Source organism: Protopterus annectens, chromosome 2.part1 (genome assembly GCF_019279795.1).
Source record: "Protopterus annectens isolate FY-2018-M chromosome 2.part1, PAN1.0, whole genome shotgun sequence".
NCBI lineage: Eukaryota > Metazoa > Chordata > Ceratodontiformes > Protopteridae > Protopterus > Protopterus annectens.
Genome location: NC_056729.1, coordinates 1838126709 through 1838151340, shown reverse-complemented (window position 1 = coordinate 1838151340; position 24632 = coordinate 1838126709). Strand labels below are relative to the sequence as shown.

At 42.8% G+C, this 24632-nt stretch overlaps 1 protein-coding gene across 3 annotated transcripts in view; it reads left to right on the top strand.

Moving 5' to 3' along the window:
- LOC122794658 (transcription factor COE3-like) overlaps positions 1–24632 on the top strand; it is a 2019913-nt gene that overhangs the window by 440023 nt on the left and 1555258 nt on the right. For all 3 annotated transcript variants that reach the window (XM_044063281.1, XM_044063282.1, XM_044063280.1), the window contains exon 2: positions 9675–9831. In XM_044063281.1, the coding sequence (XP_043919216.1) occupies positions 9675–9831 (157 nt within the window). The remainder of the gene's footprint in view (positions 1–9674; positions 9832–24632) is intronic.

Genomic DNA, 24632 nt, shown 5'->3' with positions numbered 1-24632 from the left:
TACATTTTTACTCCGATGGAAAATTCTAGACAGTGTTTTTAAGAATGGTATGATATTGAATGCCTAGTAGGCTAACCTGGTAGTAGATCCAAGGAGATCATAGGATTTATAAGTTAAGAAACAATAAAGTGTAGGCAGAAGTCCTCCATGTGCACACGAGTGATGGTTAGAGTTAGTCTGGATTAGGACAAGGACATAGCCATAATTTTTTAAAGTACTGAATCAGACATTTCTTGAATTAAAGTAGAGAGAGTTCAGATGTAAGATTAGCAGGAAGAGAATTCCAAGTTTTGCCAACAGAGTTAGCAAATAGAGATTTATCACCTGGGTTGTTGGATTTGAGAGTTTGAACTAGTAATCTTTCAGATGAAAGAAATGTGCTACGGTAACTGTAGGGGGTAATGAGGTTTTTAAGTACGGGTGTATTATCTGGTTGGTACAGGATCTTGTGTGCAACTATTAGTTGGTCAACCTGAAGTAGGTTAGGCAGTTCAAGCCATCCTAGTAGATTTAGGTTATGACAGTGATGAGTTCTGTAGGCTGCATTGGTAGCAAATGTAGCAATGTGATTGTAGGTGCTAGAAAGTTTATTAAGGTAAGTTTTGCTGAGGTTTGTACATAGAGGGGAAGCATAGAGGGGGGTGGAGAGTAGATGTGTACGAGCTATTACAGTTCTGACTAATGGCATTAGGAAGGGCTTGATCCTATATAGTGAGCCAAGTTTTTTATTAACTGTTTAATAGTTTTATTGATATGCAGATCAAACTTAAGGTTATTATCTATTATAACTCCTAACAGTTTGGTTGAGGAATCTGGGGAAATAATGGTGCTGTTGTTGGATTTCAATGTAAAGTTTATGGGGCAGACCTGTGAGTGGGGGAGAAAAGCAGCACTTTGGTTTTATTAGGATTTAACATGAGACAATGGTTAAGGAGCCAGTTTTCAACTTTGTTAAAAGTATTTTGGGATAGAATCTGCAACTCTGTAGGTGAAGTGTCGGAGCATAATAAAGTGGAGTCATCTGCATATTGAATGCATGTTGCATTTGGGATGACAAACCATTGATGAAAATGAAAAATAATAGTAGACCTAGTATGGAGCCTTGGGGTACTCCAAGGGTGATGGGTAAAAGGGTGGATAGTTTGCTCTGTCATAGGACAGCCTGTTGTCTACCACTGAGATATGATTGAAACCATTGGATGGCCTGGTCCTCTAGGGAGATGGATTTCAAAGTGTTTATGAGTATTTGGTGGTTTACCATATCAAAGGCTTTTGAAAGATCGAGACAGATAGCAGAGGAAAGTTTATTATTGTTTCAGTGTTGGTTAATGACGTTAGAGAAGGACAGGAGGGCTGAGGTTGTACTATGGAATGGTCTAAAGCCATGCTGGGTGTTGGCTAGAAGATTATTATGGATAAGATAGTTCAGGAGTTGATTGTGGATGCATTTTTCCATAATTTTACCCAAGGGTGACAGAATAGCTATGGGTCTATAGTTTGAAAGTTCAGTAGAGCTGCCCCCTTTATGGAGTGGGATGAAATGGGATATCTTCCAGACAGAGGGAATGGACACTTTGTTTATAGTTTTATTGATCAGGATAGTAATGGGGTATGCTGTAGCATCTGCAGCCTTTGGTAGATATTCTGCAGAGAGGAGATCAGCCGATAGTGTGGTAGGCTTTAGTTTTTTAAGTAATTTTTGGACCAAAGATGTGCAAACTGGCTTGATGTTAAAGGGAAGTTGGGAGCAGGGTGTAGTGGCTGGAGAATATGGGCATCCAGGGAATAATTGGTTAGCTAGGTTCTGAATGGTTGTTGTAAAGATGCTGTTAAAGGTATTGGCAATTTCTGCCGGGAGTTTCTGGTTAGAATCCAAGGGGGTAGGAGTGGAGGACTGTCCTGGACTAAGGAGTTTGTTTATACCTAGCAAAAACTTTTGGGTAGGTGTAAACAAGAGACGAGAGCATGTTGTTGGGAGACAATAATGTTAAAAGAAACATGATACAGTTGTTAGCTATACAAGTTAACAGAAAGTGGGTCTATATTCCCCATGCATTGGACTTGTTTAATTTTTGTTGAAGTGATCTGTTTCTTAATAGCCTGATGTGTAAGGCTATCAGACATGTTAGAGGCAAATGGAGGGATTCACAGAAAAATGTATTCAATTGGTAGAAGCAGTTAACTGGGTCTGGTTCGAATGATTTCACTGACCTGATATCATTCTTATAAGGCACTAGTGTAAAGTGTTAAAACACATAACAATATGGATATTGGGTCTATATCAGCATATTGAATGCTGAAAATGTTGAATGCAATTTCATTGAACTGAAATGTTCGAAATCTCAGAAGAGCGAACTGACGGAACATCGATTTCTTTCCCAGGGATACTGTACATAGATAATGACCATGACTCAGTATTGAACCCTGGCTCTGTGAGGCAGAGAGCATAACCACTGAATTATAAATTGTCTGTCAGTTAGTACTGAGGACTAAAGATCTGAATTGTTCATGAGCTGCTTGCAAGGGTACAGGGTTTTAATCTCTTCACCTTAATTTGCCTACTGTGTGACCTTGAGCAAGTCACTTAATCAGACAATGCTTTAGGACAATTGGAAATTTGCGCTAGGCTCCTTAAAGGTCTCCTGGACCTCATCCCTAGTGACAACATATGAAATAAGCCAGTGTGTTGCCTTTTGATAGTAAACTAGAATACCCTGAGAAAGCCCACGCACTCTTGGGAAGAATATACAAACTTCACAAAGGCTTTGACAATAGGTCAAGATATAAACCTAGACAATGGAACCATGAGGCAGAAGCCTGAACCACTGAACCACCACGTGACAATGGAACAGTGAGGCAGAAGCCTCAACCACTGAAGTTAGCCACCATGTAACAATGGAACCGTGAGGCAGAAGCCTAAACCACTGAACCACCACGTTAGTCTGTTAATAACAAAAGTACACTGTGGCTTAGTATTGCTACAAAGTCAGAATTATAAATTGCTGAATTGGGTACATAGGGAAATATCACTATCTTAAAAGTACTGTAGTATTAACAATGCACTGTAACATACAGGTAGTATGTCCAGGCATATTATGGTGTCCCTTTGAGAATAGCGAGCTCCTGCAGTATCACAGTATCAGAAGTGATGCAAACCAGCAACATCTGACTTTCTACAATAAATTACATGATCCTGTTTTCAGCCCATTTATTAACTTTTAATCCGTACCCTAAAATGCCATGCTTTGCAAGGATTTAATTTGATCACTCTGGGCATGTGCAGTAAATGTGTGCAATGATCTCTGGGAGAGACAGAAATGAACCATTTGGGGTGAAGCACCAAATAACACAAGAGAAACAGAGAATGATCTAACAAAAGATGTACCCATCACATAGCAGTCAGGGAAGAGACAGTAATAGGAAAGGGAAGGGGATGATCTTAGTGGGCTTTCTTTTATTATAAAAATGTATTTGTGGGAGGGATTTAGGGGCCAGTAAAGGACACTGGGAGGTGGTAAGAGCTGTAGCTACAGATGTGTCATATGGAGTGTGCATTAACAGGACCTTCAGGCTGGAATTTAACTGTTTTGTGGAGGGCATATTATACAATGAGTGGATTAATAGAACTTTAAACAACTTGGAATTTGACTTGCAAGGTTAAAACTAGGAAAAGTCTCCCAGCTATGAGGATGACACAGTTGCACATTCATAATTAGGTTCATAGGTAGGTACTAGGCTATTGGCCCTAGAACCTATATAAGCCTAGCCAAATGGTACCCTGGCTTTTGCCACCCAAGAAAATTATTTTCCTGTGCCCTTGTCAAGCAGAGTCACAGGAGTGATCCCCAGGGTGAATTTCCTATCTCCCATCCAATCATCAAGATTTTTCTTGAAGAGTGCTAATGAGGAGCTTTGTTTGATATAGATAGGTAGTTTGTTCCAGAGTATGGGAAGTCTCTGAGACAGGAAACTATCCCTCCAGCAAGTTCTGTTTATTGTGGTGACAAGGTTTAGGTCCCTAGAGCGTGTAGCTCGGAGGGATTGGGATTGCTTTACATGGAGCCTGTCCAACAGCCCTGGGTTTGACATAGCTTTGTATGTTAGGCAGAGATCACCTCTGAGTAGGCGATATGTGACAGAGTAAAGCTGGAATTTATTGAGACGGTCTGCGTAGGGCATCTATTTGAGGCCAGTAATCCTCTTTGTGAGGTATTTCTGTGGCCTTTCCAGTTGTTGTAGATGTCTTGTTAGGTACATACCAAAAGGGGCGTTGTACTCTATAATGGGTTTTAGAATCATTTGAATCAAAACTTTTGCTCAATCTAAGGCATTATGACTTGCATTTTTGAAATGCTATGATTACAGTATGGAATTTTGATCAACAATAGCAACTGACTGGTTTTGGGGGATACCCCTACTTTTTTTCCCTAAAAGTTTTGCTTCTGTCCTCCTAAAAACTGGAAATTATTTTCAGAAGTTCTAAATTAATACTACCAGCATCTCTAATTATTGTTTGCTCTGTGTCTAACTTTGGAGGAATCTGTAGAGAGATTTGGTAAAAATATGGGTGGTTGAAAGGTGTAGCATCTGAACGTTTGTTAGAACACTCAGTAGACATTTTTTGTGAATGTGTTATGAGCCTTCATGAGATTTCTGTGTTGTCTACCTCAAGAAAGAAGGGTACTGCATGACATGAACTTCCAGGAGCTGAGAATTATCACATTTAAAAATGTAAATCTTATATGTTACAAGGAAAGGTTTCCATCTAGGGGCACGGTCATAGTGGACAGTCAGTGCACACCCACATGACATCCCTCAAGTGTTATTCATGAACTAAACAATTGTGCTCAGCCCAGTTTTAAGGTTGTATGTTTTGGATGTCTGGTGTGAGTTACGTATGCTATGGTGATTTTTGGTGCAGACATCTCAGTGGGTCATTCTACCCCTTGAGACATGGAGTAAGATACGTGAAGGAGAGGCAATGTACCAGTTTTTCATCTACACATTAGGCAGAAAGGCTAATCGTTGTCATTCGCTGCAGATGTAGTTTTAAGGTACATTTGGTGAAACCTCAGTCATAGGGGCAGAATATAGTTTGAAAGCAGACAGTTAGCTTACCTGACACTTTAGCTCAGATGGTTAAGGCTAATGAGTTGCTAACACGTTATATCCTGAGTTCAAGTCTTTGATTCTTAGCAAGGTACTTAAGCAGGCAATATTACTTAGAAGCCCTAAAAAGGAGTACTTGTGTCTAGAGAGATTGTCTCATTAAGGAATGAATCAGACAAAATATAAAGGATGACTAGGTTAGGCTTTAGACTTTAGTCCTCATCGAAATAGGTTACTGGTGAGCAAAGTTCTTCAATTACTACCAAGGCAGGTGAAGGGTTGTCTTGATATTATAGTTACTGTCAGAGTGACAGCTAAGATTTATGGGTACTGTAGTCACTTGTAGAGTGTGGAAGGTAAGTCAGAGTACTATAGTCAATGTCAGAGCTGACAAGAAGTATTCAGGGTTCTATAATCACTGCTAGGATAGGAGAAGTCTCCATATACTTTAATCACACACATTTTTAACACAAAATTATAAACAAGCCATTTAAGGGATTCACTTGAATGATAAGAACAACTTACACATTTGTGAATATAAAACTGAAGATATTCAAATGATGAAAACAACTTGTAGATTTGTAAATAAGCATATGTACCAAATTATAAAATAGTCAGTCCTAACAACACTATACAAATGTGTAAATGTCTATGTACCTCAATGCACAAAGTATAAATATGTAAAAGTTGTAAATATATTGTAAAGTCCTACCTTGTTTTAAATTGTGTTTACCTGTGTCAGTAAATTGTGCCAAAAGTTAATATTGTATGATTTTTTTTGTACTACAATTTATGGTATGTTGTTTCTTATTTGCTCTGTTGGACCTGAGTCAAGGCTGAAAAGGGCCTTTTGTACAGAGCACCTTCCCAATTAACAGGCAATCGAAGTAACAAGTACTTAATAAACAAACAAGTAAAGCACATAAAATCACTATTGACCTGTTTTCAAGATACTATATTCAGTGGTAGGGTGGGTAAGGAAATACGTAGACAGACAGAAAGATAGATAGCTAGACAAATAGATGATAGATAAATAGATAGATAGATAGATAGATAGATAGATAGATAGATAGATAGATAGATATATAGATAGACAGCTTGACATACATATAGATATGATTGGCAAAATGGCTGCTGATTGGCACACAGTGTGCTATAGCCACAGCTAGGCTAGCGTAGGTAAGGGATAGTCAGAGAACTATAATCACTGTCAGGCTGTGTGATGGCTACTCATGGTAAAGTCATCAGATTTGAGGTGGATGAGGGGTAGTCATGGTACAGTAATCACTGTCAGGTTGGTTGAGGAGTAGTCATGGTACTGTAATCACTGCCAGGGTGGGTGAGGGGTAGTCATGGTACTGTAATCACTGCCAGGGTGGGTGATGGGTAGTCATGGTACTGTAATCACTGCCAGGGTGGTTGAAGGGTAATCATGGTACTGTAATCACTGTCAGGGTGGGTGAGGGTTGTCATGGCACTGTAATCACTGTCAGGGTGGGTGAGGGGTAGTCATGGTATAGTAATCACTGTCAGGGTGGGTGAGGGGTAGTCATGGTACTGTAATCACTGCCAGGGTGGGTGAGGGGAAACATGGTACAGAAATCACTGTCAGGGTGAGTGAGTGGTAGTCATGGTACTGTAATCACTGTCAGGGTGGGTGAGGGCTAGTCATGGTACTGTAATCACTGCCATGGTGGGTGAGAGGTAGTTATGGTACTGTAATCACTGCCAGGAGGGTGGCTTAATGGCTAAGGTGTTTGCCTTACAAACACAAGGTGCGGGGTTTGATTCTCACAAGGGATAATTGGCTAGGCTTAAAATGGCTCGCAAGGGCAGTTAGCTTAGTACTGAACTATGAACCTATGAGCCAGGGTGGGGGAGGGTAGTCATTGTACTGTAATCACTGCCAGGGTGGGTGAAGGTAGTTATGGTACTTTAATCACTGCCAGGGTGGGTGAGGGGAAACATGGTACTGAAATCACTGTCAGGGTGAGTGAGTGGTAGTCATGGTACTGTAATCACTGTCAGGGTGGGTGAGGGCTAGTCATGGTACTGTAATCACTGCCATGGTGGGTGAGAGGTAGTTATGGTACTGTAATCACTGCCAGGAGGGTGGCTTAATGGCTAAGGTGTTTGCCTTACAAACACAAGGTGCGGGGTTTGATTCTCACAAGGGATAATTGGCTAGGCTTAAAATGGCTCGCAAGGGCAGTTAGCTTAGTACTGAACTATGAACCTATGAGCCAGGGTGAGGGAGGGTAGTCATTGTATTGTAATCACTGCCAGGGTGGGTGAAGGTAGTTATGGTACTTTAATCACTGCCAGGGTGGGTGAGGGAAAACATGGTACTGAAAGTGGGGGAGGGTAATTATGGTACAGTAATCACTGCCAGGGTGGGTGAGGGATAGTTATGGTACTGTAATCACTGGCAGCGTGGAGGAAGGCAGTCATTGTACTGTAACTATCCCTCACCCACCCTGACAGTGATTACTGTACCATGGTACTGAAAGTGGGGGAGGGTAGTTATGGTACAGTAATCTCTGCCAGGGTGGAGGAAAGCAATTATGGTACTGTAATCACTGCCAGAGTGGGTGAGGGGTAGTTATGGTACTGTAATAACTTCCAGGATGGGTAAGGGGTAGTCTTGGTACTGTAGTCATTGCCAGGGTGGGGGAAGGTAGTCATGGTGCTGTAATCACCACCAGGTTGAGTGAGAGGTAGCCATGGTACTATATTTCCTGTCAGACTGGGTGAGGGGTATTCAGGCTGTTGGAATCACTGAAAGAGTAAATGAAGGGTATTCAGGGTAAGATAATCACTTCTAGCGTGGATGAGGTCTAAGCAAAGTTTTATAAGTGTTGGAATGGGTGAAAGTTAAATAGGATGGTGTAGTTACTGACAGAATGAGTAAGAGGTATTCATGGTTCTGCACTCACTTCCAGGGTGGATGAGGGTTATTTGTGGTACTTCAGATTCTGCCAAGGTGGGCAAGGGGTAGTCAAGGTCCTGTAATAACTGTTGGGGGTAGGTGAAGTTATATTAGGGTGTTATTATTTCTGCCAGGACAGGTGAGTAGTATTTGTGATACTCTAGTTACTGACAGGGTGGGTAATTATTGGGGTGGGTGAGGGTGTATTAGGGCATTATGATTACTGGAGGGATGGGTGAGAGGTATTTGTGATACTGTAGTTACTACCAAGGTGGGTAATTGTTGGTGGGGTGAAGGTGTATTAGGGTGTTATAATTACTGCCAGGATGGGTGAGAGGTATCTGTGATACTGTAGTTACTACAGTATCATGGATGGGTGAGAGGTATCTGTGATACTGTAGTTACTACAGTATCAGGGATGGGTGAGAGGTATCTGTGATACTGTAGTTACTACCAGGGTACGTAATTGTTGGTGGAGTGAAGGTATATTAGGGTGTTATAATTAATGCCAGGATGGGTGAGAGGTATTTGTGATACTGTAGTTACTGCCAGGGTGGGTAATTGTTGATGTAAGTGAAGACTAATCTGAATGCTATAATTACTGGATGCACGAGAGGCAGTCATGCTACTATTAGCACAACTTTCTGCTCAATTGTTAGAATGTATTTTTCTGCACCATAACAATGTTTTATAGCATCAAGGTTTCCTTTTTGAGAATCCTTTGAACTTTTCTAGCTGAAAATGCGTTTCTTTTAGGAAGTCTGAAAAGCTGCACTGTATTCTGTAATTGTGTTGTATGATTGTACAGGATTTGTTTCATTTGCTTTGAAGATTGTGGTTATCACTTTCTTGTCTACAAGCTAGTCTTTTACTGCTTTTCCATCTGTTAAGCTGCTGTGAAGCGTTAAATAATAAGTTATGTAAATATATAATGTCCTGGGGCAGTATGTAAATATATAATGTCCTGGGTAACGTCCTGAAGTAGTATGTAAATATATGATATCCTGGAGCAGTATGTAAATGTATAATATCCTGGGGCAGTATGTAAATGTATAATGCTCCATGGCAGTATTTAAATGTATAATGTCTTGGGGCAATATGTAAATGTATTATGCTCTGTGGTAATGTGTAAGTGTATAATGATGAGGCAGTATGTAAATGTATAATGCTCTGAGTCAGTATGTAATATATATAATGCTCTGGGGCAATATATAAATGTATAATGTCCTGGGGCTGTATGTAATTGTATAATGCTCTGGGGCAGCATGTAAATATATATTGTCCTGGAGCAATATGTAAATATGTAATGCTCTGGGGCAGTATGTAAATGTATAATGCCCTGAAGCGGTATGAAAGTATATAATGTCCTGGGGCAGTATCTAATTGTATAATGTCATAGGGTGATATATAAATGTATAGTGTCCTGAGGCAGTATGTAAATGTATAATGTCATGAAGCAGTATGTAAATATATAATGTGATGGGGCAGTATGTAAATATATAATGTCCTGAGGCAGTTTGAAAATATATAATGTCCTGGGGCAATATGTAAATGTATAATGCTCTTTGGCAATATGTAAATGTATAATGTGCTGGAGCAGTATTGTTTAGTTCTGTTCTTCTTCTGTTTAATTCAGTGGAGCTGGCCTGGCCCGTGCACACTTTGAGAAGCAGCCACCTTCCAATTTACGCAAGTCCAACTTCTTCCACTTTGTACTGGCCATGTATGACCGACAAGGACAGCCAGTGGAGATTGAACGTACTTCCTTCATCGACTTTGTGGAAAAAGACAAAGTAAGTTCTACAGTAAAATCTACAGCTTTAAAGTAGATGAGGCTTCAATTGCATCTTTGAGTTTTAGCTGTACATGAATAGGCTTTGAGAAAGGCAGCAATACTTTTAAAACCAGACTAGTATACAACATTACATTGTGTAAAATAGTGTTGATCTTAAATGCAGAAAACACAGCTCATATATTTAGAAAACATTAATTTATTTATTTTCTCTGATTCCCACTTAATCTAGTGCAAGACTGCAGGAAGCCAGAACCTGTCTCAGCACTCGTTGAGTTGAACGGTGCATGGTTTACATTGCGGTCCTCACTGTGTGACAAAGTACAGAGTTCGCACACCTCTCTTGGTGAAGGGGATGATGTAGGGTTTGTACTGCTCCTTAATGAGTAGGATTTATTTATTTATTTGCTTTTGTTTACCAGGAAAGTCCGTCTGGGAACTGAAGTGCTCATTTTCAGTGGAGGTCTTGGGAGAAAAGCTGTAAAACACAGATTGAGATACATTTTTGACAGTTCAAAAGGAAAAATAGTCAACAAATATTATTTGCAAAGCGTATCAGATTAAGGAAATACATATTTTCAATATATTATGATTAGAATCAAAAACACTACATTAATACACTCATATAGTATCCATAGCAGACAGAGTTAGGGTTACATACTTCAAACTGTAGCTGTGGTACAATTGCATAGTTTATTAGTTGCCAGGTGATATTATAGGACAGATTTGAATTGTAACAGGTTATTTAAAACCTGATGTGGTTTGGAAGTCTGCTCCATGCCTTGGAGATGGTGACAGAAAATAGTGAGTCAATGTAATAATTATTAGATTTATTAGCAAAAGTTAGTTTTAAGTTCTGTGGATCATTTGGTTTTACTTGGTATATGCCATTGGATGAGATTTGACATCAAGAGTGCATTAAGTGGATGGTGAAATATTTTGTGTGCTGTAAGTAGCTGCAAGAGGGTAACGTGTTGAGGAAGTTCAAGCTAGTTGAGGGTGCTGAGCTCTGTGCAGTGATGGGAGTGGTTTGTGAGGCTGCAGGCGAATTTACTAATTTTGTTGTAGTTCTACTTTGTGTTTGGAGGAAGAGTTGAGATTTATGAGTATTGCTAAGACATATAGGAGGGTAGGAAAGTGAAGGGATGTGGCAGCTATTTTTTTAACTTGATCAATTAGCTGGAACTTTGCAATGTAAAGATTACCTAGTTTGCAGTGTTTCTTTTCGACTGCAGTGCCAATGTGCAGATCACATTTTAACTTGCTACCAATGATAACTCCTAGTAACTTTGTGCAGGTGATGTTTTCAATGTTTGTGCTGCTTGAGGAGGTAATGTTATGGTCAGTGTTGTTTGTGATTGTTTCTAAGGTGAGAAGATTTGGGGCTGAGAAAATTAAAGTTCAGAAATCAGCATATTATATTATGGTGATGAGTTTTGATTCCTTGTGCATGTCATTAATACAGATATCAAAAAGTATTGGCCCAAGCATGGAGCCTTGCGGGCTTCCTGTAGTGATCAGAAGGAAGGTGGAGTGGAAGTTATTCCATTTTACAACCTGGGTGTGATTGTTTAGGTAGCTGAACCAGCTAGTTGAGGGAGTTGTGAGGCCTTTAACATTTAGTCTTTGGAGGAACAGTTTATTTGAGATCTTGTTGAATGCCAGGAAAAGGATGGAAACTAAATAACTGGAGTTTTTACTTTGATTAATGGTATCTAGGAAATGTAGCAGGGCAGTTTCAGTGCTGAGGGGATTCAAGGCCTGGCTGGGTAGGAGAAAGTAATTAGTTATCAAGAATAAAGGCTACGAGCTGCTAAAGTATGAATTTTTCAGGTACTTTTGGAGGAGTTGCTATTGGCTATACGTTTGATATTTCGCGGATGTGCCACCTTTGTGTAAATGTGTTATGAAGGAAGCTTTGCATAGGGCTGGGATACAGTTTTCCATAATGGATCTATTAATTAGGATAGATACAGGGTAGCAAATGGTGTCAGTGGCTATACTGAGGTGCTCAGATGGAAGGTTATCAGGAGCTAGTGCTGTGGGTTTGAGTTTTTTTAATTTATTTTGTAATGATATTTGCCTGGGTGGTTGTTAGGTTGAGATGGGATGTGGAGCTGTGGTATGAGGGATTAGGTGTGGTGTTTTAGGTTGTTATTCTTTCAGTTAAGTACAGTATTGGGTATGAAGTGTTTGTTGGATTTGTTTGCAATGTCCATACTGGTTTCAGATGAGAAAGAATTTGGGATGGGTTTTCTGCCTGGTTTTAGGAGATTGTTTAGATTTTACCAAAATGTTTTGGAGCTTTTTGTATACGTGGTCTAGTTTTTGGAAAACAAGTTCCTTTTATGTTAACAAACTTGTGTGTTTGTGTGGTATCCGGGGCACTGATATGTATTTAGGTAGGAATGGGTCCTAGTTTTGCGCCCTTGTGTCTAGTCATTGTCTCAATCTCTCATGAGCTGTTTAGTTTATGTCACAGTAGTTCTTGTTGGTTTAGTGTGGTAAAGAAGGATCTATTGAAATGACAGACAGCTTCATCTAGAAGCAGATATTTGAGGGGATCCCAGTTAGACTAAGTGTATCATTAAATGTGGATTTATCAAAATTATACAAGTTTCTCACGGAGTTAAAGTATAGGACTTTTGGGGGGCTTATGATATTCTCTATTGATGTAGATGGGATGATGTCTGGAAAAGTCTGGGGGAGTCTGGGAGGAGGATGGGTAGTTTACTTTTCTGTAGTCTAGAATGGATTTTTTTGGATACTTTATCAAACTGGGTTAGTTATTGGATCATCTGAATAAAATGATTGAAGTTAACATTATAGGGGCAGAGTTAGGTCTGTTAGAGGTCCGATTTATGCTAGGGTCGCTGAGCAGGATGGTTAATGGGTTGAAAGTAGATGATAAATAGATAAGTATGTTTTTAATAGTCTTGGCATTTTTGTGAGGGGCTACAATGATTATAGATTTCTGATTGTTTAGAGTGAGTTTAGCAATTAGTATTTCTTCATTGCTATGTTGTGGAATAGTTGGGAGGTGGGTGAGGATTTGTAAGATGGCTTGAAAGACAATGGTCACACCTCTAGTCCATTTATCTATTTGTTCCTTTCTAATGATGGTGTAATCAGGAGGATTGATTTCTTCATATTTAATTTCAGGGCTTAACCAAGTTTCAGTGATAACTAAGATGTGGGGTTGATGTAATTCAAACCAGTGTGAAGGTCAGATAGTTTATTGCAGATGCTGCGGGTGTTGACATTATTTTTAGGTTGGAGGAAGAAATTGAGGTTTGTTGTGTTTTAGAGGTTTGCTGCAGATGGTAGTTTTTACACAGGGGGTTTGGGTTGGTTGGGTGTTGCATTTGTTTAGGTGGGGCGAGTGTTGGGTCAGGTCTGGGGTATACATCTCTGCTCTTTATTAGTTTATTGGGGGGTGACATTTTTGGGGTTACAGAGAAGTGCTTTTGGATCTTTTTTTGCACTGGAGTGTGGGATTTTGTGTTTGGTTTAGGTTGGTGATGTATGTTTTTTTCCCCATAGGAATGTTTCTGTGTTGAAGAGGGATAGCTAGATTAGGGAGTTGTATCTGTGGATGGGGGGGTAAGAAGTTTATCTGGAGGACTTGGTTTGGGTGTAGATAGGGCATGATTCATAAGTAACTAATTGGCTTAGGACAGTTAAAGTTCCTATCAGGGGAGACAGATGTGTATGCATGCTGGGAGGTGGGAAATAATGGTATAGAGAGGAAATGGGAGGAAGAGAAGTAGAGGAAATAGGAGGAAGAGAAGTAGAGGAAATGGAAGGAAGAGAAGTAGAGGAAATGGGAGGAAGAGAAGTAGAGGAAATGGGAGGAAGAGAAGTAGAGGAAATGGGAGGAAGAGAAGTAGAGGAAATGGGAGGAAGAGAAGTAGAGGAAATGGGAGGAAGAGAAGTAGATGAAATGGGAGGAAGAGAAGTAGAGGAAATGGGAGGAAGAGAAGAAGAGGAAATGGGAGGAAGAGAAGTACATCAAATATTCTGATGCACATATTCTGGGGGGGGGATTGAGAAGGATAGGATGGGGAAAATATTGTTGTTTTCTGCTTTGTAACTAATTTGTCACTTATTAGGTTTTAGTTGGTTGGGTATATCGGTTGATGTGGGCAGTGAAGAGTCAGGTGATATGTTATGGCCAATATATTTAGTGATATGGGGGTGAAAATGTAGTAAAGCTGCTTGTAATGAGGTTGAGCAGCAGAGCTGGTTTCATCCTCGGAGAAAAGAGTCAGGTCCTGAGCTATGGTAATGTACAAAAAGCTATCTGTTTATTAAGCAGCAGTCTCATCAAAGTCTAATGTCAAATATTTTTTAACCTTTGAATTGTTTTTATCAGACTGGTTACAAGGTTGCTGCTTAATTTTCAGGAGAAAAGATTGCAATGCAGCATATGTCTTAAGGGTGATCAGGGAAAGTAGTTGTGGAGGAATGCTGCTCAACTGATGACAGGCCAATCTGTTACTAGAGACTGCGGAAATGGTGCATTTCATGTATATTTTTGGAGTGAGGTAAGGCCTGCTGGTACAGGAAACACTGGTTCTGCTGGTTTAACTAATACCAGGTCGACACAAGAGACTATTTTCTTGCTCTATTAATGTCCACTTTTGGTTTAAACTTTCATGAGAGGTGAAATAATTGGGATGGGCCAGTCTTGTTTGATAGTTGGCTGGGAGGGGCATTTAGATCCCAGCACTAGTGGCAGATAGCTAGTTCTTCCGTGTTGAGCAGCTATATTCCTTGGAGGGTATGTATGTGAATGCTCTATGAGATAGGATAGTGATCAATATGGTTTTAAGATGGTAATACTAATTTTTTGGATGCTAAAGAGTGTGTGAATGTATGGAAATTGTTAGGATATGTAGCTGTGTTCTTAAGCAGGTTTATGATGTCATTAAAATGTGGGAGGCAGCTGTGGGATAAAATGTGTGGATCTGGGGGGAGGGTGGTTGGGGAATGGGGGAGACAGGTGAGCAAAGCGGCCCACACCTCCCATTAGTGTGGGAGACAATTAGTCTGGGCCTTCTCAAACTCAGTGATTCAGCACAGCCAGCACAACAAGGTAAACTAATGGCCTGAGACAGAGTTTTGCTGTAGCTGTTAAAAGACAAAAACTAAAAGTGAGGGAACACCACTGTTAACTACTGAGAAGGCAAAACCTGCAGAATTGGGAACAGTGCAACTACACTTTTGTACCACTGGGTACTCAGGGATGTTTAAACATGAAGGCAGCCCCCACAGGGAGAGATTACATCAGTAAAAACACGGGTAAGCAATGTATCCTCTCTGTACATGCAAGCTTGGCTGTGGCAATGTTCTTAATACACAAGCTCCGTGAAATAGGATGCAAAAACAGTTGCAACAATTACCTAAAGGTTTTAGAGCAGTAAAGAGGTAGAGATGGGTAAATTGTATGTGCCTGCGAATGCTGGGGTGTAACTTTTCCTTTAACTGATAGGGGCATAGCAAACTTAAAAACAACTGTTTTCCTATTTTAGAGAGTGGGTTGGTGCAGGGTTTGTACCACATCTTTTGTGAGTTTGATGGTGTGGGGTTTATACCCATCTCTCACTGAGTGGGATGGTGCAGGCTTTGTCCCCTGTCAAATTAAGTGGAATGGTGCAGGGTTTATATCACACATCTCACTGAATAGGATGGTACAGAGTTTGCACCCCTCTCTCAGTGTTGTAGATGGTGCAATGCTTGTTTGCGCCCCTTCTCAAAGTGGTACAGGGATTACACCCCAGCCCTCACTGAATAGGATGGTACAGGGATTACACCCCAGCCCTCACTGAATAAGATGGTACAGGGATTACACCCCAGCCCTCACTGAATAGGATGGTACAGGGATTACACCCCAGCCCCCCACTGAATAGGATGTTACAGGGATTACACCCCCGCCCTCACTGAATAGGGTGGTACAGGGATTACACCCCAGCCCTCACTGAATAGGATGGTACAGGGATTACACCCAAGTCCTCACTGAATAGGATGGTACAGGGATTACACCCCAGCCCTCACTGAATGGGATGGTACAGGGATTACACCCCAGCCCTCACTGAATAGGATGGTACAGGGATTACACCCCAGCCCTCACTGAATAGGATGGTACAGGGATTACACCCCAGCCCTCACTGAATAGGATGGTACAGGGATTACACCCCAGCCCCCACTGAATCGGATGTTACAGGGATTACACCCCAGCCCTCACTGAATAGGGTGGTACAGGGATTACACCCCAGCCCTCACTGAATAGGATGGTACAGAGATTTCACCTCAGCTCTCACTGAATAGGATGGTACAGGGATTACACCCCAGCCCTCACTGAATAGGATGGTACAGGAATTACTCCTCAGCCCTCACAGAATAGGATGGTACAGGGATTACACCCCAGCCCTCACTGAGTAGGATGGTACAGGTTTGTACCTCTCTGTCAGTGAGTTGGGTGATATAGGGCTTGTTTCCCAACCCTTTGTGAGTTGAATAGTCAAGGGTTTATACCCCATCTGTCAATGAGTAGGGTGTTACAGTGTTTGCACCTCCCACTCAGTGGTGGAGGTGATCCAGAGTTTCTACCCCATGCTTTGTGAGCTGGATGGTGCATGGTTTAATACCCCATCACTCACTGAGTGGGATGGTGCAGGGGTTTGTACCCTTCATTCAATGAATGTGGTATTGCAAGTTTTGCACCCCAGGTTCCATTGAAAAGCACTAGTTCCAGACTGCACCCCACCCTCAATGAATGGGTATAGTACAGGGCATGTAATCTCCGCCATCACTGAACTAGATGTTGCAGAGCTTATGCTCTGACTCTGTATGTGGGTGGGTGAATAGCTTAAACACTTTACCTTCATATTCAGTAATAGTCTATGCACAGGGCTTGTTCCCTACTTATTGGGAAGTAGTGAACCCAGATCTCAGTGAGTGCAGTAGCACAGGTTTTATAGCCCCACCCTATGCTGGGGTTGTTTAAGGCTTGTGTCTCAGTCCTTATTTAGCTGATGTAGCACAGAGTCTGAACCCAATCCTTCATCAGAAATGTAGTGCAAGGCTGCTACCCCCACCATCGATGAATGGGAGAGGCTGCTGCCCCCCACCATCAGTAAATGGGAAAGGCTGCTACCCCCACGATCTGTGAATGGGAGAGGCCACTACCCCCACCTTCAGTGAATAGGAGAGACTGCTACCCTGCACCATCAATGAATGGGAGAGGCTGCTGCCCCCCACCTTAAGTGAATGGGAGAGGCTGCTACCCCCCCCACCATCAGTGAGTGAGAGAGGCTACTACCCCCACCATCGATGAATGGGAGAGGCTGCTGCCCCCCACCATCAATGAATGGGAAAGGCTGCTGCCCTCCACCATGCCTCAATATTCCCAGGTTCACCAGCTGAGCAGGAGAGGTGATGGCCATCAATGAATGGAAGATGCTGCTACCCCTCACCATCAGTGAATGGGAGAGGCTACTGCCCCCACCATCAGTGAAAAGGAGAGGCTGCTACCCCCACCATCAGTGAATGGGAGAGTCTACTACCACCACCACCATTGATGAATGGGAAAGGCTGCTGCCCCCCACCATAAATGAATGGAAGATGCTGCTACCCCCCCCACCATTAGTGAATGGGAGAGGCTACTACCCCCACCATCAGTGAAAAGGAGAGGCTGCTACCCCACCATCAGTGAATGGGAGAGGCTACTACCACCACCACCATCAGTGAATAGGAGAGGTTGCTGCCCCCCAGCATCAGTGAATGGAAGAGGCTACTGCCCCCACCATCAGTGAATGGGAGAGGCTGCTGCCCCCCACCATCAATGAATGGGAGAGGCTACTACCCCCACCATCAATGAATGGGAGATGCTGCTACCCCCCCACCATCAGTGAATGGGAGAGGATGCTACCCCCACCATCAGTGAATGGGAGATGCTGCTACCCCTACCATCAGTGAATGGGAGATGCTGCTACCCCCACCATCAGTGAATAGGAGATGCTGCTACCCCCCCACCATCAGTGAATGGGAGCCCCCACCCCCCCCTGCATGGGAGATGCTGCTACCTACCCATCCCAGCCCATCAGAGGAGGATGCCCCCCACCCACCATCAACGATGGAGGCTACTACCCCCACCATCAGTGAATGGGAGATGCTGCAACCCCCACCATCAGTGAATGGGAGATGCTGCTATCCCCCCACCATCAGTGAATGGGAGAGGCTACTGCCCCCACCATCAGTGAATGGGAGATGCTGCTACACCCACCTCAGTTAATAGGAGTGGTTCCCTGCTGGTTTCTCAGCCGTCACTAAAGATGCATAATGCAGAGTTTGTGCCTCACCCTCAGTGAGCTCCTTCCTCAGCCACCACTGAGTTGACATGGTTCAGAATTTATAACCTACCATCAGTAAGTTTGGAAACTACTCTCCTTTTAAATCATTTCCAGTGAGATGGGTTAGTATATGTCTCAAATCCCAGTTCTGGTGAGGGTTGTATTACTGAGCTTTTACCTTGCCAGTAGTGGATGGGTGACAGACTATTGCTTGTACCTCAGGTGAATGGGGGACAATATGGAGATTACACTCATCATCCATGAGTGGGAACAGTACACATCTTGTACCCTTGTACCCCAACTGTAGTGAGAGAGGATGGTACCAAGTTTGCTCTACTTTTTCCCCAGCTTCAATAAATGGAGATAATAAGGAGCTTGTACCCCACTATCCGTGAAATGGGGATTTGCATTTCTTGTAACCCAGCTCCAGTAACAGAAGATACCAAGGAGCTTGTACCCCATTATCAGTGACTGATGAAGTGTACTGCTTGTACCCCAGCGCTAGTGAGAGAAGATGGTACAGAGCTTGTCCACTATTATCTCTGAGTGGGTTCAATGCATTGTTTGTACCCCAGCTCCAGTAATAGAAGATACCAAGGACCTTAAACCCCACTATCAATGATTGGGGGAAGTGCACTGATTGCACTCCAGCTCCAGAAAGAGAAGATGATACCGACTTTATACCCCACCAGCCTTGAGTGGGTTCACTGCATTATCTGTTCCCCAGCTCCAGTAAATTTAAATAGTAAGAAGCTTGTACCCCACTATCAGTGAACAGGGGAAGTGTGCTACTCGTATCCCAGCTCCAGAGAGAATGAAGATGGTTCAGAGCTCATTTCCCACCATCCCTGAGTGGGTCCGTTGTACTACTTGTACCCCAGATCCAGTAAATGGAGCTACTAAAGTGCTTGTACCCCATCATCAGTGAATAGAGCAGTGCACTGTTTGTATTCCAGCTGTAGTAAGTGAAGATGGTACAGAGCTTGTATCCCCCCATCCCTGAGTTGTGACAGTACACTGCTTGCACCCTGACCCAGTGATGGGAGATATTAAGGAGTTTGTACCCCACTATCAGTGAATGGGAAAAATGTACTACTTGTACACCAGCTGCGGTAAATGGAGGTTGTAAGGAGTTTGTACAACAGTGGAATAATTCATTGCTTGTTCTCCTTCCCTAGTAAGTGCAGGTGGTAAGGATTTTTAACCCCAGTGGGGTAATTCACTGCTTTTGCCCTTCCCTAGTAAGTGCAGGTGGTAAGGAGTTTTAACCCCAGTTGGATAATTCACTGATTGTCCCCCTTCCTTAGTAAGTGCAGGTAGTAAGGAAGTTTAACCCCAGTGGAGTAATTCACTGCTTTCTCCCTTCCCTAGTAAGTGCAGATGGTAAGGAGTTTAAACCCCAGTGGGATAATTCACTGATTGTCCCCTTTCCCTAGTAAGTGCAGGTAGTAAGGAATTTTAACCTCAGTGGGGTAATTTGCTACTTGTCCACCTTCCCTAGTAAGTAGAGGTAGTGAGGAGCTTGTAAACTGCAATTCTGGAAACACAGCGTGAAGTGTAAAGGTTAAACTGGGTCGACACAGTGTGAAGTGTAAAGGTTAAACTGGGGTGACACAGTGTGAAGTGTAAAAGGTTAAACTGGGGTGACACAGTATGAAGTGTAAAGGTTAAACTGGGGCAAACCAACAGCCTTTTCCTGAGTGATACGATCACGTTTTACTCTGAGAAAGTTCTTTTTTATCTAATTTCCTGCTTGTACCCTTTCCCTAGTAAGTGGAGGTGGTAAGGAGCTTGTTCCCCACAATCAGTGAATGGGGCCAGTGCCCCCCCATTGAAAGTCTGTGGACCATAACTGTGATTCGTGAAAGTGCAGACTTATAGGGGGGTATGCACTAAGTCTAAGGCTGTGATGTCTCACAGTATTCATGGGGGGTAAGCACTAAGTCTAAGGCTGTGATGTCTCATACTGTTCATGGGGAGGTATGGGGTATGCACTAAGTCTAAGACTGTGATGTGTCATAGTATTCATGGGGGTATGCACTAAGTCTAAGGCTGTGATGTCTCATAGTATTCATGGGGGTATGGGGTATGCACTAAGACTAAGGCTGTGATGTCTCATAGTGTTCATGGGGGTATGGGGTATGCTCTAAGACTAAAGCTGTGATGTCTCATAGTGTTCATGGGGGGTATGGGGTATGCACTAAGTCTAAGGCTGTGATGTCTCATAGTATTCATGGGGGTATGGGGTATGCACTAAGACTAAGGCTGTGATGTCTCATAGTGTTCATGGGGGTATGGGGTATGCACTAAGACTAAGGCTGTGATGTCTCATAGTGTTCATGGGGGTATGGGGTATGCACTAACTCTAAGGCTGTGATGTCTCATAGTATTCATGGGGGTATGGGGTATGCTCTAAGACTAAGGCTGTGATGTCTCATAGTGTTCATGGGGGGTATGGGGTATGCACTAAGTCTAAGGCTGTGATATCTCACAGAATTCATGGGGGTATGGGGTATGCACTAAGTTTAAGGCTGTGATGTCTCATATTGTTCATGGGGGGTATGGGGTATGCACTAAGTCTAAGGCTGTGATGTCTCATAATATTCATGGGGAGGTATGGGTTATGCACTAAGTTTAAGGCTGTGATGTCTCATTGTATTCATGGGGGTATGGGGTATGTACTAAGTCTAAGGTTGTGATCTCTCATAGTATTCATGGGGGGTATGGGGTATGCACTAAGTCTAAGGCTGTGATGTCTCAGTATTCATGGGGGTATGGGGTTTGCACTAAGTCTAAGGCTGTGATGTCTTATAGTATGCATGGGGGTATGGGGTATGCACTAAGTCTAAGGCTGTGATGTCTCATAGTATTCATGGGGGTATGGGGTATGCACTAAATCTAAGGCTGTGATGTCTCATAGTATTCATGGGGGGTATGCACTAAGTCTAAGGCTGTGATGTCCCACAGTATTCATGGATGGGTATGGGTATGCACTAAGTCTAAGGCTGTGATCTCTCATAGTATTCATGGGGGGTATGCACTAAGTCTAAGGCTGTGATGTCTCATAGTATTCATGGGGGTATGTATGCACTAAGTCTAAGGCTGTGATGTCTCATAGTATTCATGGTGGTATGGGGTATGCACTAAGTCTAAGGCTGTGATATCTCATAGTATTCATGGGGGTATGGGGTATGCACTAAGTCTACGGCTGTGATATCTCATAGAGTTCATGGGGGTATGGGGTATCCACTAAGTCTAAGGCTGTGATGTCTCATAGTATTCATGGGGGGTATGGGGTATGCACTACGTCTAAGGCTGTGAAGTCTCATAGTATTCATGCGGGTATGGGGTATGCACTAAGTCTAAGGCTGTGATGTCTCAGTATTCATAGGGGGTATGGGGTATGCATTAAGTCTAATGCTGTGATGTCTCATAGTATTCATGGGGGGGGTATGGGGTATGCACTAAGTCTAAGGCTGCGATGTCTCATAGTATTCATGGGGGTATGGGGTATGCACTAAGTCTAAGGCTGCGATGTCTCATAGTATTCATGGGGGTATGGGGTATGCACTATGTCTAAGGCTGTGATGTCTCATAGTATTCATGGGGGGTATGGGGTATGCACTAAGTCTAAGGCTGTGATGTCTCATAGTATTCATGGGGGGTATGGGGTATGCACTAAGTCTAAGGCTGTGATGTCTCATAGTATTCATGGGGGTATGGGGTATGCACTAACTCTAAGGCTGTGATGTCTCACAGTATTCATGGGGGGTATGGGGTATGCACTAAGTCTAAGGATGTGAAGTCTCATAGTATTCATGGGGGGTATGGGTTATGCACTAAGTTTAAGGCTGTGATGTCTCATAGTATTCATGGGGGGTATGGGGTATGCACTAAGTCTAAGGCTGTGATGTCTCAGTATTCATGGGGGTATGGGGTATGTACTAAGTCTAAGGCTGTGATATCTCATAGTATTCATGGGGGGTATGGGGTATGCACTAAGTCTAAGGCTGTGATGTCTCACAGTATTCATGGGGGTATGCACTAAGTCTAAGGCTGTGATGTCTCATAGTATTCATGGGGGTATGGGGTATGCACTATGTCTAAGGCTGTGATGTCTCACAGTATTCATGGGGGTATGGGGTATGCACTAATTCTAAGGCTGTGATATCTCATAGTATTCATGGGGGTATGCACTAAGTCTATGGCTGTGATATCTCATAGAGTTCATGGGGGTATGGGGTATCCACTAAGTCTAAGGCTGTGATGTCTCGTAGTATTCATGGGGGTGTGTGGTATGCATTAAGTCTAAGGCTGTGATGTCTCATAGTATTCATGGGGGTATGGGGTATGCACTAAGTCTAAGGCTGTGATGTCTCATAGTATTCATGGGGGTACGGGGTATGCACTAAGGCTAAGGCTGTGATGTCTCATAGTATTCATGGGGGTATGGGGTATGCACTAAGTCTAAGGCTGTGATGTCTCATAGTATTCATGCGGGGTATGGGGTATGCACTAAGTCTAAGGGTGTGATGTCTCATAGTATTCATGGGGAGTATGGGGTATCCACTAAGTCTATGGCTGTGATGTCTCATAGTATTCATGGGGGTATGGGGTATGCACTAAGTCTAAGGCTGTGATGTCTTATAGTATTCATGGGGGTATGGGGTATGCACTAAATCTAAGGCTGTGATGTCTCATAGTATTCATGGGGGTATGGGGTATGCACTAAGTCTAAGGCTGTGATGTCTCATAGTATTCATGGTGCCTATGGCGTAGGCACTTTGTCTCAGGCTGTGATCTCTCATAGTATTCATGGGGGGTATGGGATATGCACTAAGTCTAAGGCTGTGATGTCTCAGTATTCATGGGGGTATGGGGTATGCACTAACTCTAAGGCTGTGATGTCTCGCAATATTCATGGGGGTATGGGGTATGCACTAAGTCTAAGGCTGTGATGTCTCACAGTATTCATGGGGGTATGCACTAAGTCTAAGGCTGTGATGTCTCATAGTATTCATGGGGGTATGGCGTATGCACTATGTCTAAGGCTGTGACGTCTCATAGTATTCATGGGGGGTATGGGGTATGCACTAAGTCTAAGGCTGTGATGTCTCATAGTATTCATGATGGGTATGTGGTATGCTCTAAGTCTAAGGCTGTGATGTCTTATAGTATTCATGGGGGTATGGGGTATGCACTAAGTCTAAGGCTGTGAAGTCTCATAGTATTCATGGGGGTATGGGGTATGCACTAAGTCTAAGGCTGTGATGTCTCATAGTATTCATGGGGGTATGGGTATGCACTAAGTCTAAGGCTGTGATGTCTCATAGTATTCATGGGGGTATGGGGTATGCACTAAATCTAAGGCTGTGATGTCTCATAGTATTCATGGGGGTATGGGGTATGCACTAAGTCTAAGGCTGTGGTGTCTCATAGTATTCATGGGGGTATGGGGTATGCACTAAGTCTAAGGCTGTGATGTCTCATAGTATTCATGGGGGTATGGGGTATGCACTAAGTCTAAAGCTGTGATGTCTCATAGTATTAATGGGGGGCATGGGGTATGCACTAAGTCTAAGGCTGTGATGTCTCATAGTATTCATGGGGGCATGGGATATGCACGAAGTCTAAGGCTGTGATGTGTCATAGTATTCATGGGGGGTTGGGGTATGCACTAATTCTAAGGCTGTGGTGTCTCATAGTATTTGTGGGGGTATGGGGTATGCACTAAGTCTAAGGCTGTGATGTTTCTTAGTATTCATGGGGGTATAGGGTATGCACTAAGTCTAAGGCTGTGGTGTCTCATAGTATTTGTGGGGGTATGGGGTATGCACTAAGTCTAAGGCTGTGATGTCTCACAGTATTCATGGGGGTATGGGGTATGCACTAAGTCTAAGGCTGTGATGTCTCATAGTATTTATGGGGGTATGGGGTATGCACTAAGTCTAAGGCTGTGATGTCTCATAGTATTCATGGGGGGTATGGGGTATGCACTAAGTCTAAGGCTGTGATGTCTTATAGTATTCATGGGGGTATGGCGTATGCATTAAGTCTAAGGCTGTGATGTCTCATAGTATTCATGGGGAGTATGGGGTATGCATTAAGTCTAAGGCTGCGATGTCTCATAGTATTCATGGGGGTATGGGGTATGCACTAAGTCTAAGGCTGTGATGTCTCATAGTGTTCATAGGGGGTATGGGGTATGCACTATGTCTAAGGCTGTGATGTCTCATAGTATTCATGGGGGTATGGGGTATGCACTAAGTCTAAGGCTGTGATGTCTCATAGTGTTCATAGGGGGTATGGGGTATGCACTATGTCTAAGGCTGTGATGTCTCATAGTATTCATAGGGGGTATGGGGTATGCACTAATTCTCAGGCTGTGATGTCTCATAGTATTCATGGGGGTATGGGGTATGCACTAAGTCTAAGGCTGTGATGTCTC